The following is a 14,587-nucleotide window of genomic DNA, read 5'->3' on the forward strand; positions in this document are numbered from 1 at the left end:
TCTTTTTCCGAGTTTACTTTTTTGACCTCTTCACCCATTTTATAATCTCTCGATATTCTGTTTTTACTTTTTCCAAATTCCATTATACTACATTTCTTGATATTGAATTTCACTTCCCACTTTTGAGTCCATTTCCAGATCTTGTCCAAGTCTTGTAATGAATTGCAATCCTCCTCCATTCTTACTTTCTTTAGTATTTTTGCATCATCTGCAAAGAAATTCATATAACACTACTCCTTCATCCATGTCATTTATGTATATGGCAAACATGATCGGGGCCAGTACTGATCCCTGCGGGACACCACTTATCATTTCTTCCCAATTTGAGAATTTATCTCTAATTACTACTCTCATTTTCCTCCCAGTCAGGAAGTCTTTCATCCATTCCAATAATTTTCCTCTGATGTCACCTATTGACTATTTTTCTTATGAGTTTCTTGTGTGGTACCTTATCAAATGCCTTTTGTAGGTCCAGAAAAGCACAGTCTGCCCAACCATCTCTCTTTTGTATTATATCTCGAGTAGAAGCAGATCAAGTTTGTTGTACATGATCTTCCTTGTCTGAATCCAAATTGCTTTGGATTCAGTATAGTTTTTTCCTCCAAATGTTTAACCCATCCATTTTTGATGGATGGTGAGGTTTTTGAGTAGGCTTCAGCTGAGGCAGACACAATGAATGAAAGTTTCCAATCTGTTCCCACAAAGGAGAGCAGTATTTTAGAAGTGAGAGGAGCAAGATTTTGGGTTTAGAGGGAAATTCTCAATTTTTTGGGACCATTGGATGTGACAAAAGCTTCAAGACCTGATGGGATCTCAAAGTGGACACTTAAAAAATATAGGGAACTTCTGGCAGACAAGATTCAGTTGTATATTCATTAAAAGACATGGTGCCCTATGATTGGGAAAGGGCTAATGTGTAGGTAGAAGTAATAAAACATCCCTAAGTTATAAGTTACTATCACTGACCAGCATAATAGTGAAATTATGTGAAAAGATTGTGAAAGAATGCTGGACCAGATACTTTGAAGAGATGAATATATATTTTGGCAGACAGTTTGGTTTTAGATCTGGAAGGTCATGTGTGTCAAATCTTTTAAAATTTTACTTGAGTGATTCAGCAATCAAGAGTTTTTACAAGAGTAGTAGAGTGTGTGTTAGGATTAGAAATGGAGAGAGTGAGTGGTTCGAGGTAAAGGTGGGACTTCGTCAGGATGTGTTATGTCGCCCTGGCTCTTCAATTTATACATGGATGGGGTAGTGCGAGAGGTAAATGCAAGGGTATTGGGGCAGGGATTGGAGATGGTGAAAGAAAATGGAGAAAAATGGGAGATAAGCCAGCTGTTCTTTGTGGACAACACTGCACTTGTAGCAGGATCAGAGGAGGGATTAAGGAACTTAGTGACAGAGTTTGGGAAGGTATGCAAAAAAAGGAAGTTGAAGATAAATGTGGGTAAAAGTAAGGTGATGAGATGTACAAGGGGTGAAAGGGACAGCAGACTGGAAGTGAGTGTTAACCACTTCCATACGGTGACGCCTACGTAGGCATCATGAGGAGCAAGTGGGTACGCGATGATGCCGACGTCGGCGTCTTGATTATATTCATTGTAGTCGTACCTAAGTAACCTTCATTCTCTCTAAACTGGCTTCATCATATTTTCTATGGTTATCACAATTCACGGGTGAAAGAGAACGAACGATTGAGCACTGACTTTATTTTTTATAATGCGATTATTATGACGCAACATCGCACGTCGGGCAGCTAAATTTTTAGCATTAATATAAGACAGCCTGTCACCTGACAGACATATTAGTCGCTTTTTACTACATGGATAAGGAGATGATGGAAAAACTCATAGAATCCTTGATCTGTCCAAGACTAGAACATGTGTCAGTAGTATGGTACTCACACAGCATGAAGGTTATAAGGGGTTGTGTGTGGATGATATTTTGATGCAGCCCAATGGGATTTCTCCCAGTCTTTTCTGATTTCTGCTTGAGGGGACATAGAGGGAGGTCATTGCGTAATTGAAATGGCCTTACTGTAGATGTGCTGTCTCTCGCTGCATTGCTTCTAATCTGGGCAGTGGGCAGAAGACCGAATGACCCTTCATCCATGAGATGCCAAGATGAGGAGGAAATAAGGGGTGGATGGGGGTAGAGTGAGTATTTACCTAGTTGCATTTTACGAGATGAGAGCTATGCTCGTAGTGACCCATTTTCATATATCCCAACATCCAGTTTATTCTTAAAATCGTGTATAGTTCTGGCATTCACTGTTTCTCCGTTTTTTTTTTTTTTTTTTTTTTTTTTTTTTTTTTTTTAAGGTATCTTCTGTAACTGTCTTTCTTTAGTTTCTTTTCGTGTCCTCTTGTTTCTCTTCTGTCCCACTTTAATAAGTCATCTCTATTGAGAACTTCCATCTCTTTCATAATTCTGTATATGGTCAACAAATCACCTCTTTCTCTTCTCTGTTCCAGTGTTGACATGTAATTTCTCCAATCTTTGTTCGGATGTCAGATTTGACAGTGTAGGTGCCATTTTTGTTGCAACTCTTTGGATTCTTTCCAATTTTCTTATGCTCTTCTTTGCGCTAGGTGCCCACAGTGTTGCAGCATATTTTAGTTTAGGTCTTATCAGTGTAACAACTATTTTTTTACCATCTCATCTGTGTAGTTGAAAGCCTCTTTCATTGATCTTAATAAGTTATAAGTCTCTCCAAATAATTTATTGACATGTTTATCAGATGTCAAGTCACTTGAGATGATTACTTACAGGTCCCTTTCTGAATTGACATTTTTAACTTCTTTGTTTCCAATTTTATATTGACTCGATACTCTGTTTCCAATTTCCATTATGCTACATTTTTTAATGTTGAAGTTCATCTCACATCTCTGACTCCATTCCCATATTTTGTTTAAGTCTTCTTGCAGCGATCTGCAATCTTCTGTTCTCACTCTCTTTAGTAATTTGCCATCATCATCAAAGAAGTTCATGTAACAATTTACTCCCTCATCCATATCATTTATATATATATGGCAAACATTAAAGGAGCCAATACAAAACCTTGCGTGATGCCACTTTTCACATCTTCCCAGTTCGAATTTTTGTCTCTTAAGTACCACTCTCATTTTTCTCCCAGTTAAGAAAGCCATCATCCATTCCAGCAGCTTACCTTGTATTCCTCCTATTATTTCAATTTTTCTTATTAATTTTTGATGTGGTACTTAGTCGAATGCCTTCTGCAAATCCAAGAAAGCGCAATCTGCCTAGCCATCTCTTTCTTGTATTATCTCAATTACTTTCAAGCAAAAGCAGATTAGGTTTGTGGTGCATGATTTTCCACTTCTAAAGCCAAATTGTTTGGAGTTTACTATTTTAATTTCTTCCAAGTGTTTGGTCCATTTGTTTCTGATAACTTTTTCGCATATTTTTGCTACTGTGCTTGTAAGGGATACCGGTCTGAAGTTTGTAGGATCTTCCCTATTTCCTCCTTTATATATTGGTACTATGCATCTTTCCAATCTTGTGGTACCTTTCCTTCTTTGAGTGAGAAGTCTATTGTCTTGTATAGTTTATCTGTCAGTTCATCTATACACTCTTTCAGTATCCAATTTGCAATTACATCTGGTCCATGCGATTTCCTGACATCTAGGATTTTTATTTGGTCTCTTATTTCTTTTTGTGTTACGTTTATTTCTTTCATTATGAGTGATCTTTCTTGTTTTCCTTCTTCCCAAATTGTGAGCTCTCAATTGTGAAAACAGACCTGAAATGTCTGATCATAACTTCGGCCATCTTTTTGTCATCTATATATTCTTTATATCCTTCACGCAGTTTCACTATTTCATGTTTATCCTTTAGTTTTTCATTTATATATTAGTAAAAGAGTTTAGGTTGATTCTTACATTTGTCTATAATATCTTTTTCATAATTTGTTTTTTCTATCCTGCGTATATTCACATGCTCCTAAGTTTTGTGTATGTTTGCCTTATGGATTTTTTCTCTCTCTCTCTCTCTCTCTCTCTCTCTCTCTCTCTCTCTCTCTCTCCAGGCTTTGTCTCTCCTGTCTCTAGCCTCACTACATCTTTTATTATACCAACACTTTATATAAATCTCTTGTTGTTTCTTTTTTGGTACATATTTGTTAATTCCTTCCTTGTACTTTTCTTTGAATATGTTCCATTTGTCTTCCATCTTTGTTTTCTCTTTAGAGAATTTATCCCAGTTTATGTTTTGGAATTTTTTTTAGTTTCACAAAATGTCATCCTTCTCTATGTTTATCATTCCTACCTACATTGTTCTGTTCTTTTAATTCAGACTTTATTAGTATATGGTCACTCTTTCCAATTGGTGTTTTATACTCCATTTTGTTCACAATATCTGGTTCAGAAGTTAATATTAAGTCTAGTTTCAACAGTTCCTCATTGTTTCTATATCTAATATTTTCCTTAACCCATTGTGTTAGGGTATATTTGATGGTCATATCCAGTAGAAAGTTGCTCTAAAGTTCATCTCCCCCTTTTACTATCATTTCTTCCCAGATTATGTGTTTTGCATTAAAATCGCCCATGATTACTATGTTTCCACCCTCTTTCAGTATCTCGTTTAGCACATTCATTGTGTCTTCCAGTAATTTAGAATGTTCGCTATCCGAACACACGTGTTTTTGGTGGTACATACACTGCTACAAGTTTTCTGCTTTTTATCTTTTTGTTCACATTATTGATCATAATTAATTCTACATTGCCTTAGCCTTCAATAATCTTTGTCACATTTATTCCCTTTTTGGTCAATATCATGACTCCTCCTCTCTGCTTGTCTGTTCTATTTTTCGCCCAGTGGTTGTATAGACCATGTCCCACTATGCTTGTTGATAGAGGTCCTTTCAATTTTGTCTCTACTATTCCCATGATGCCAGGTTTCTCTATTTCTAGCTAGTCATTTAACTCATTGATTCCAGAGATCATGCCATCGATATTTGTGTATGCCACTTTCAGTTTCATATTTTCTTTTCTTTTTTGGTTTAACCACTTCACTCCGGGCCAAAATCTTGCAGGCAGCATTAGCAGCATTAGCTGCCAGACATACGATGTTGCGTCATAATACTCGCATCATATAAAATAGTCACCGCTTATATCGATCGTTCTCTCTTTCACCCGTGAATTTTGATAACCATAGAAAATGTGATGAAGCCAGTTTAGAGAGTATGTCAGTTACGCAGGGACAACTACAATAAATATAATCAAGACGCCGATATGGCAGCCTCGCGTATCCACTTGCTCCTCATGCCACCTACGTAGGCGGCACCGTATGGAAGAGGTTAAGTTTCCATTTTTTTTTATGTACCATTTTTTCAGTCTCAAGTCCAGCACTCTCCAAAAAAACTAATTTTTTTTCCATCTCTGTTCTTGTCTCATTTCTATCATTGGCTTCAATTCTAAGAGCTTTGTCTTTCTCTTTTTCCTCATCACTCATTTCTTTTTGTATCCATATATGTTTGAATTTCTCGCTGTTTGCCAAATTAACCGCTTTCGATAATACCTCCTCGCCTATCATTTGAGTTCTTAGTTTTATTTTCAAAGGTCTGCAGTCGGCGCCACAGGTATTGGTGCAATGCTTTTTTTTCATCTGTAGCACTAAAACAAGTGCATTACTAACATATGTAGAACCTAACAGCCTCTAATACTTTGTGGGTAGTCCTTTCCTTTTCAGACAGCTTTCAAGGCATCGAGGAACAGATTCAGCCAGTCTTTGGAGCATTGAGGGTTCTAAGTTGTCCCAAATGTCCTTAATCTCCTTCACAAGCTTTTCCACAGTTGCTGTGTTACGTCCTCGTAGTCTTCGTTTTATCAGTGCCCACACATTTTCAATTGGATTGAAATCTGGACTATTACCAGCCCAATTGTTTATGTAATCCACTCCTACAAATTCAAGCCATTCTTTGACTAGTTTTGCTGTGTGTGCAGGGGCACCATCCTGCATGAACACCTCACTCTTACAGGAATCAAAGCAATTCTCGAGATGGTCACACAACAGTTCCTTGTTCACTGTTGTGTTTTTAGGTAATATAACTAGCTTGCCCACACCATAGTACCCAAACGCACCCCATACCATGACACTATCAGGGTGCTTGACTGCCCTGTGTGTACTTGGGATGGTACAGGTCCGCACCCGGACGGAGCCTAACCTTACCTCCTCGGTTCCCAGTAACATTAAATGTAGCCTCATCAGTCCACAAAACCTTCTTCCACTTTTCATTGTCCCAATTCAGATATTTCTTACAAAATTTCACACGATTGTGTTTCTGTTTCTCCATCAGAAGAGGTTTGCATCGTGGTGCCCGATGCTCATAAGACAAATCGTCCTTGAGGCGGCGTTGTATTGTCCTAACAGACACATCTTGCTGGAGTTTTGGATTTTTTTTCTTTCAATTCTTTAGCTGTTATCCTTGGTTCAGCTTACACCTGTCTTTGGATAACCTTCAGAGTCCTTTTTGATGTCTTTTTAGCTGGTCCAGTCCTCTTGACTTGGAGTGGGGGATAATCACCTCCCACTGTCTTGCATTTATTTGTCCATCTCTGGACACTGCGCAGCGATACTCTGGTCTGGATTGATATATCCTTGTTAGACTTTCCTGTCTTATAAAGTGAGCTTATTGCTGCAATTTTCTCCCTTGTGAGCTCTGGGCCTCATGGCATTATTACAAAAATCCCACAAAAAACACAGCACGTCAGAGCGAAAAAAACAAAACAATTGATGCGGTCACAACTTATCACAAAAAGCAACTGAGTTATTCAATAGGCAACTGAGATCTTTATTGTCTGCACGTGGGACTTAAGCTCCGCCTACTCTACCATGTGCTTTCGCGCCAATACCAGTGTCAGTTTTCTTAGGTGTATAATGGGGGTCCTTAATAATTTGTCACGGGTATTGGCGCACATTTTTCGCTCCAATACCCATGGCGTCGACTGTATGTTGTTTTTCTTTTGAATATTTGCCTATCCCGTGGATTTCATCGATTTCTTTATCGAAATTTTGCCCTTCATCCTGTATTTCTTTCAGAATCTTGTTAGCTATTTCCTTCTCCTTTTCTCTCTGGTATCTATACATTTCATGTTTTTCCTAGATACCATGAACCACAATACACTTACCTTTGTCAACTGTATCTCTCACCCAATTTTCCTTTTCTTTGATTACTTTCATAACTTTCTTTTGTATTTTCCTCCATCTGCTTTTGTGGTGGGGGAAAAGAATACTGCCACCAAGTATTTCCACTTGGACCATAAGAGGCGAGAAGAAAGGGACGGGGATTAGGACTAGGCATCCTTCTCCTTGTAGCCCCACAGGGGACATTCCCACACGAAGTAAAGGCAAAAGAGGGTCTAGGAGTTTTCCGACCAGCACCCTAAGGTTTGGGTCTTTTAATGTGTGTGGATGTGGTACAGATGAGAGTAAAAGGGAAGTAGTATGTTTGTGAGAAGAAAGATGGATATGTTGGCTTTGAGTGAAACTAAGCTGAAAGGGAAGGGCGAGTGTAAGTGGGAGGTTATCAGGAGTGAAGAGAGGGCGAGGGAGGGAAGGGGTGGCTATACTAGTAAGTGAAGAGATAGGTAAACGTGTAGTGGAGTGGAAGGAGGTTTCCTCAAGGATAATGTGGATGAAGGTGAAACTGGGAAAGGAGATGTGGGTTTTTGTAAGTGCATATGGGCCTGGCAGTGAGAAGAGTATAGAAGAAAGAGAGGCTTTTTGGATAGATTTAAATGCATGCATAGAGGATTTAGGGAGAAATGTCAATGTAATAGTACTGGGAGACCTTAATGCTAGGGTAGGAAATGATCCAATTGATGGAGTGGTTGGGAAATGTGGAGTTCCAGGAAAGAATCATAGTGGAGAGTTGATGGTGGAAATGTGTCTAGAGAGTTGGTGATAGCAAATACAGTGTTTCAGAAGAAAGTCAAGCATAAGTACACATGGGAGAGGGTGGTGGATGGACAGGTGGTAGAGTGTTAATGGATTATGTAGTGGTAAATAGGACTATGATAGGAAGAGTTAAGGATGTACATGTGCTAAGGGGAGAGGGTGGGGGAATATCAGATCATTTTTTGGTGGAAGGTAAGTTGAGAGTGGAGGATAGATGGAGAAAGAGGAAAGGGACAAAAGGTAGGGAGGTGCTTAGAGTGAACTCTTTAAATGAAAAGGAAAAGGAGTACAAGAAGAAGCTGAAGGAGGAGTGGGAGGGAGTGAAGGATAGAGTAGAGCTAGGTGTGGAGGAGGAATGGGGATGGTTCAAGGAGGGAGTCACAAAGTGTACAAAGATGGTGTGTGGAACAAGAAGGACAGGAGGAAATAGAAGGAAGGTGTAGTGAATGGTGGGATGAGGAAACAAAGAAGGTTGTAGAAGAGAAGAAGCGAGCCTTCTCAGATTGGTTACAAAATAGGACGAGGGAGTCATATAAGAGGTACAAAGAAAAGAAAAGAGAAAGCAAAAGGTAAAGGAGGCAGAGAGGAGAGCAGATGTGGAATAGGGTATGACAGAAAATTTTGAAAATAATAAAAAGATGTTTTGGAAAGAAATTAAGAGAGGAAGAGGAGGCGAATCAAGTAGAGAAGAAAAGGTAAAAGGTGCAGATGGAGAGATAATAATGGAAGAGAAGGCAATAAGAGGAAGATGGGCAGAATATCTTAGGGAGTTGTTAATGTGAAGGAGGATAGGGAGGGAAAGATAGCTGCAGTGGGAAATGCTAAGAAAATGAGAGTGATGAGTGACGAAAATGGAGGAGAAATAAGGAAGGATGAAGTGAAGGCAGTTGTTAAGATGATGAGAGCAAGTAAAGCACCTGGTCTGGATGGATGCCATGCAGAATGTCTAAAGAAAGGAGGTACAGTGATGGTGGACTGACTGGTGAGGTTATTTAATGTTTGTTTAAGAGAGGGTAGAGTGCTGGAGGAGTGCCTGTATAGTTCCACTTTACAAGGGAAAAGGGGACAAGTGTGAATGTAGTAGTTTCAGAGGGATTAGCTTGTTAAGTGTAGTTGGGAAGGCTTATGGGAGGATCTTGATTGAGAGGATTAGGAGAGGAACAGAGGGAGTAATTGGTGAGGAACAGTTTGGATTTAGGACGGGTAGAGGTTGTTTAGATCAGATTTTTGTGGTAATACAGATATGTGAGAAAGCTATAGGAAAGGGGAAGGATGTTTTTTTGGGCTTTTATGGATCTGGAAAAGGTTTACGACACGGAAGACAGAAAGGCACTGTGGGAGGTTTTGCGGATATACGGGATAGGAGGAAAGCTTCTAGGAGCTGTCAAGAGTTTTTATGAGAGTAGTAGAGCTTGTGTCAGGATTAGAAATGGAGAGAGTGAGTGGGTGGTTCGAGGTAAAGGTGGGACTTCGTCAAGGATGTATTATGTCGCCCTGGCTGTTCAACTTATACATGGATGGGGTAGTGCGAGAGGTAAATGCAAGGGTAGTGGGTCAGGGATTGGAGATGGTTAAAGAAAATGGAGAAAAGTGGGAGGTGAGCCAGCTGTTGTTTGCGGACGACACTGTACTTGTGGCAGGATCAGAGGAGGGATTGAGGAAGTTGGTGACAGAGTTTGGGAGAGTGTGTGATAGAAGAAAGCTGAAGATAAATGTGGGTAAAAGTAAGGTGATGAGATGTACAAGGAGTGAAAGTGACAGTAGACTGAAAGTGAGCATTAAGGGAGAGCAACTATAGGAAGTGGATAGTTTTAGATTCTTGGGTGCAAATGTGGCAGGAAAAGTGGAGTGAAGGTGGAGGTAGAATGTTGATTGAGAGAAGTGAGTAAATGCCTTGGTGGATAAAAAAGTGTAATGAGAAATAGGCATTTGGGAATGGATGCTAAGAGGAGACTGTATGAAGGAGTGATTGTGCCAACAGCACTGTATGGGGTAGAAACATGGAACATAAGAGAGGAAGAGAGGAGTTTGAATGTGTTTGAGATGAGGTGTCTGAGAAGTATGATGGGGGCTACTAGGCTAGATAGAGTGAGAAATGAGGAAGTGAAGAGGAGAACAGGGGTGGAAAGGGAGTTGGGAGATAGGGTTGATGAAAGAGTATTAGGATGGTTTGGACACATGGAAAGAATGAGTGAAGAAAGACTAGTAAAAGAGGTATGGAAGGCAGATGTGGAGGGAGTAAACATGAAGGGACGTCCTAGGATGAGGTGGATGGATGGGGTGAAGGGGGCTTTGGGGAAGAGGGGAATGTCTGTTGAGGAAGGACAGGAGAGGACAGAAGATAGAGGTGAATGGAGAATGGTTGTATATGGATGATGTTGTGATGCATGAGGTGAAATGGGTGTGGAGATGGGGGGGTAAGGTAGTATGTGTGAGCAAATTTTGACGCAGCCTGAAGGGATTTCTCCCCGTCTTCTTCTTTTATGCATGGGGGGGACGGAGAGGAGGGGTCGCCGACTTAATGAAGCGGCCTTGCTGTGGATGTGCTGTGTCTTGCGACACAGCTTATGACCCAGGGCAGTGGACAAGGTGCAGGGATGACCTGTCATCCAGGAGGTGTTAAGATAAGAGGGAGGGTGGAGGGGTGTGGAGTGTATTCAGGGATGGAATGGGTGGGAATGATTTTATGCCTTTTCCTTTTTGGCTACCTCCCTTGTAAGGGCGAAAAAGCCTTGGTATATGTATCATGTATATTTTTTTATTTTCCTGTTCTTGTTTCCATTGATTTTTTATTTCAATGAGTTCTATTTCTTTGACTCTTCCACCTTTCCAGTACCTGTTAATACTCTTTGACCTCCTTTTTCAGTTCATCATTTTTATTTTTGTCTTCATTTTTCATTCTATCATTTTCTCTTTTAAGGATTTCAAATTCACTCTTTAGATCACTTAATTCTTTTATCATTTGCTCATTACTCTTACGCAAAGTAATCAATTCCCTAAGTACAGCTTGGTAATCCAATTTTAAATTTATTATTTCTTCCATTAAGTCATTTACTTCATGATTTCTTAATGCATTACTATATCTAATTTCTCCATCAACATCTAAGCTCTTACCTATTTCACCTGGGTTTCTTTGAAACCCTGAAAAAAATTTATTTTCCCACCTTTGGTTTCTCCTTGGAGTATCTATCAAACAATGTGTTTTGGGGATGACACCTCTCAGACTTTCCACTATGCTTGCATCCAATCCTCTCATTTGTTATTCTTTCTTCTTTTTCTTTCTCCATTATGTCAAAACTTATACCTATTTCAAGAACTGGATTGCTTTTACCAGAATTCGAGTACCATAGCCATCCCATCCCGCACAATAACAACTGGTTTCCTTCGTTTTCGGTGAGAAACTGCTAGATTGGCGCACTCAAACACAGCACTTCCTTTCGCTTCGGTGTCTGGATGTGTGTGTGGGTGCATGTCATTAACTTAGCTACTTCCCTTACAAGGGAGTTATATAGATAGTATAGAGGTAGCTACAAGGTTGATTGAAAATCATGCAGTTTCCTGTCATGAAAAAATGATATGTTACTTTGCACAAAGATGCATAAAACTTACATTGTCAGTAACCCATACAAAGTTGTCTGAAATGTGATTTCTATATTTGTGATATGTTACTTTCCACAAAGATGCATAAAACTTACATTGTCAGTAACCCATACAAAGTTGTCTGAAATGTGATTTCTATATTTGTGAAATCTATAATTGTTTATTTGCAATCTTGAGGTTTCGAATATTTAGGGTGAATGTCATGTGCATGTCAAATGTAAAGCCCAGCATTGTAGTGGTTTTTATCTAATGGAAAGAGTTAACTGTTTTGATATATCTTGATGCATAGCCTTTATTTCCCTCATATTGCATTATTTTGACAGCAATCGTTTTTTGCTCTCCAGGTATAAGCGAAGACCCAAAGGTCCACGTGAGAAGGAAAATCGTGACATTGATAAAGGAACTTATGTATCAATTGTTTTGAAGGCAGATGTGGATGGTTCAGTTGAAGCTATTCTGGATGTTTTGGATACTTATCACTCCGATGAATGCAAACTAGAAGTTATTAGCTATGGTGTTGGAGCAGTCACAGAAAATGACATTGTCATGGCAAAGTCATTTGATGGTGAGTAGTTGTCTGCATTTTAAGTTACTGGATTTTATTTATTTATGTATTAGACATTAAAAAAAAGTACAGTAATCCCTCCCATAAATTAATTGGGCCACAAGGTATTTGGATTAAGGGAGTAACGGAGTATTCATGAGGTAAAATTATTCCCCTCCACCCAGATCTCCACTCTGCCACTGCAGTACAAAATTTTTACTTCTAAAAGAACAAAAGTTTTGCCCTGTTTAGGGTATGTTCATTTATTGAGGTTTTGATATGGTAGGGATTACTGAAGATGGTATAAATCATATTTGTGCATTGAAGTTGGAGGAAATTTTTGTTGTAATTTGAAGGTTATTCTGTAGGTCATGTAAATAGACCAATTATTCTATATTCTACAGAAGGGGACACCATTAACCAAAAAGTTAACTTCGTTAATCCTTAACCAAAAAGTTAACTTCATTAATCTGTTAACCAAAAAGTTAATTTCATTAATCTTTACCTCATCAATTTAAGGAGAATATAATGGAAGTTACCGTATTTTCCGGCTTAAAATGCGCATCGGGTTATAATGCGCACCCATGCACTTCGTTATCTCAGTACACAGATAGCGCGCACCGACGTATAACGCGCATGCCAGGAAAAGTCACTGGTGGCTAAAGCTCGTGAACTGCATGTATGCGACTCTTGCTTGCGTTGGTCCATTGTTTTGTGGGAAATTTGAGCCATGAAAAGTTTATTGAATACAAAATGTACATGAAAAATTTCGGATTTTTATAGAAAAATTGTAATTTACTATCCTGAGGGAATAATTCATCTTACAAGTTTTTATCGCCATGCAGCAACTATGTTTCGGTTCATAAGTGTCTTTACTGAAGTGACGTTTAGTTTAACAAACTCTCGCAAGAGGGTGTTTAGTGTAGGCTAGATTGGCAATAGAACTGTCAATCTCGGCCCTGATCTCGCATATTCCGGGTGAGCTAAAACGGCCAACGTTCATGATGTTGGTACCAGTGCTGTTTTACGGATCCCAAATATTTGCATAGACTACGATAATTAATGTTAGTAAAAATAAACCAATGAAATAACGGCGATTAATTACTTAGTATCATGTGAACGAGGTTACATGGAGAAGTATTTTTCATTGGCTAGAGCCACCGCTGGGAAATCTGTTGATTTGTCACTAAATTAAGTGTCAGTTTAGACATCAATCAGCACACAACTAAGAAAAAGTCAGAACTACATGTACCGGTATATGACTCATGTTGTGCGTTGGTCCCTTATTACTTTGTAGCTTAAATAGTTTGTAGGAAATATGATCTAAAAAAAGTTTATTGGAAGTAAAATATACAGAAAAATTTCGGGATTTTTACAGAAACTTTTCATGTTATATCTTGAGGAAATAATTCGTCTTTACCATTTTTTATTTAATACTGAAACAAACTACAGACTGTTTCGTTTTAGCTTTGAACCTACAATGCCAGTGGTGAAATAGGACAGTCTCTCATCGAGGTGACGTTTAGTTAATATAACTCCCGAAATAGGGTGTTGTAGTCAGGTGTTTGACACGAGTTTATGAACGGCCGCAACGGAATTTGTACCGTACCTAAAGTGAAGCAACAAAGCCAACATAAAAATTCAAACTAGGATGCTGTGAACATGGGCAAATATCATGAATATTGATCATGTTTCATGGTGTTTAGGCCTATTTAAACATGAAAAATAAGATTCGATAGATACCTACCTATACCAAATATTTATATAGCCCATGCTGGCGTATTCTTTCATGTCACCATGGCTGTTCTTCTTGTTCTCACGGAACGTCACGGAGAAGTGTGCCGTCCCGACTTTGTGACGGCCAACATCGTCACGTTGTTGTGAAAAAAATTACACACAGCCACAGAATTTTTATCGTAGGCCATAGATAATGCGGACCACCGGATAACGCGCACCCCCCATTTTTAGGCCCTTCCAACGGAAAAAAGTCACGCACTATACGCCGGAAAATACGGTACTGTTAATCCATGAAGCCACTGGGAGTAGCCATGATGCTAAAAGACTACCCAATGGTTTGCTGACGTGCTTTCTTGGGAGATGAGGGTAAAAATGAGCTTGACAAAATGCAGCTATTCAAACCTAAGGAAGCCTAAACCTAGCTTTCCTGGAAAGAAGAACCTACCTTCACCAGGTCTTCAAACTGTATGAACTTAGTGGTGTGGGTTCTCTTCATGTGCTGTTTGAGATTGTTCAGACTTGACATGTGCCTCTATTAGAACAGACTTGGATAGACACACCTTGCAGCTGAAAATTAACTTCTCTTCCTTGAGTTAAGAAAGAAGTAGTCCTCCAGTTGGGTTTCAAACCTCTTGTTGATGAGGATGAGTAATGCTGACATTTTTGATAGATTCAAATTCTTGAGAGGATGTAATTAATGTCAGACTAGGGACTACATAACTTATATACAGTACAACTCTGTCTCAAGGCCCACAGTTTCATAGCACAACTCAGCTACTGGGTCAA

General features: G+C 39.2%; 1 protein-coding gene across 1 annotated transcript in view; it reads left to right on the forward strand.

The window, feature by feature from the left end:
* mIF2 (mitochondrial translation initiation factor 2) overlaps positions 1 to 14,587 on the forward strand; it is a 195,012-nt gene that overhangs the window by 139,147 nt on the left and 41,278 nt on the right. The window contains exon 11 of the mRNA XM_076188967.1: positions 11,865 to 12,085. Coding sequence (XP_076045082.1) covers positions 11,865 to 12,085 — 221 coding nt within the window. The remainder of the gene's footprint in view (positions 1 to 11,864; positions 12,086 to 14,587) is intronic.

Source organism: Oratosquilla oratoria, chromosome 8 (genome assembly GCF_046742065.1).
Source record: "Oratosquilla oratoria isolate Oo_2021 chromosome 8, ASM4674206v1, whole genome shotgun sequence".
Classification (NCBI taxonomy): domain Eukaryota; kingdom Metazoa; phylum Arthropoda; class Malacostraca; order Stomatopoda; family Squillidae; genus Oratosquilla; species Oratosquilla oratoria.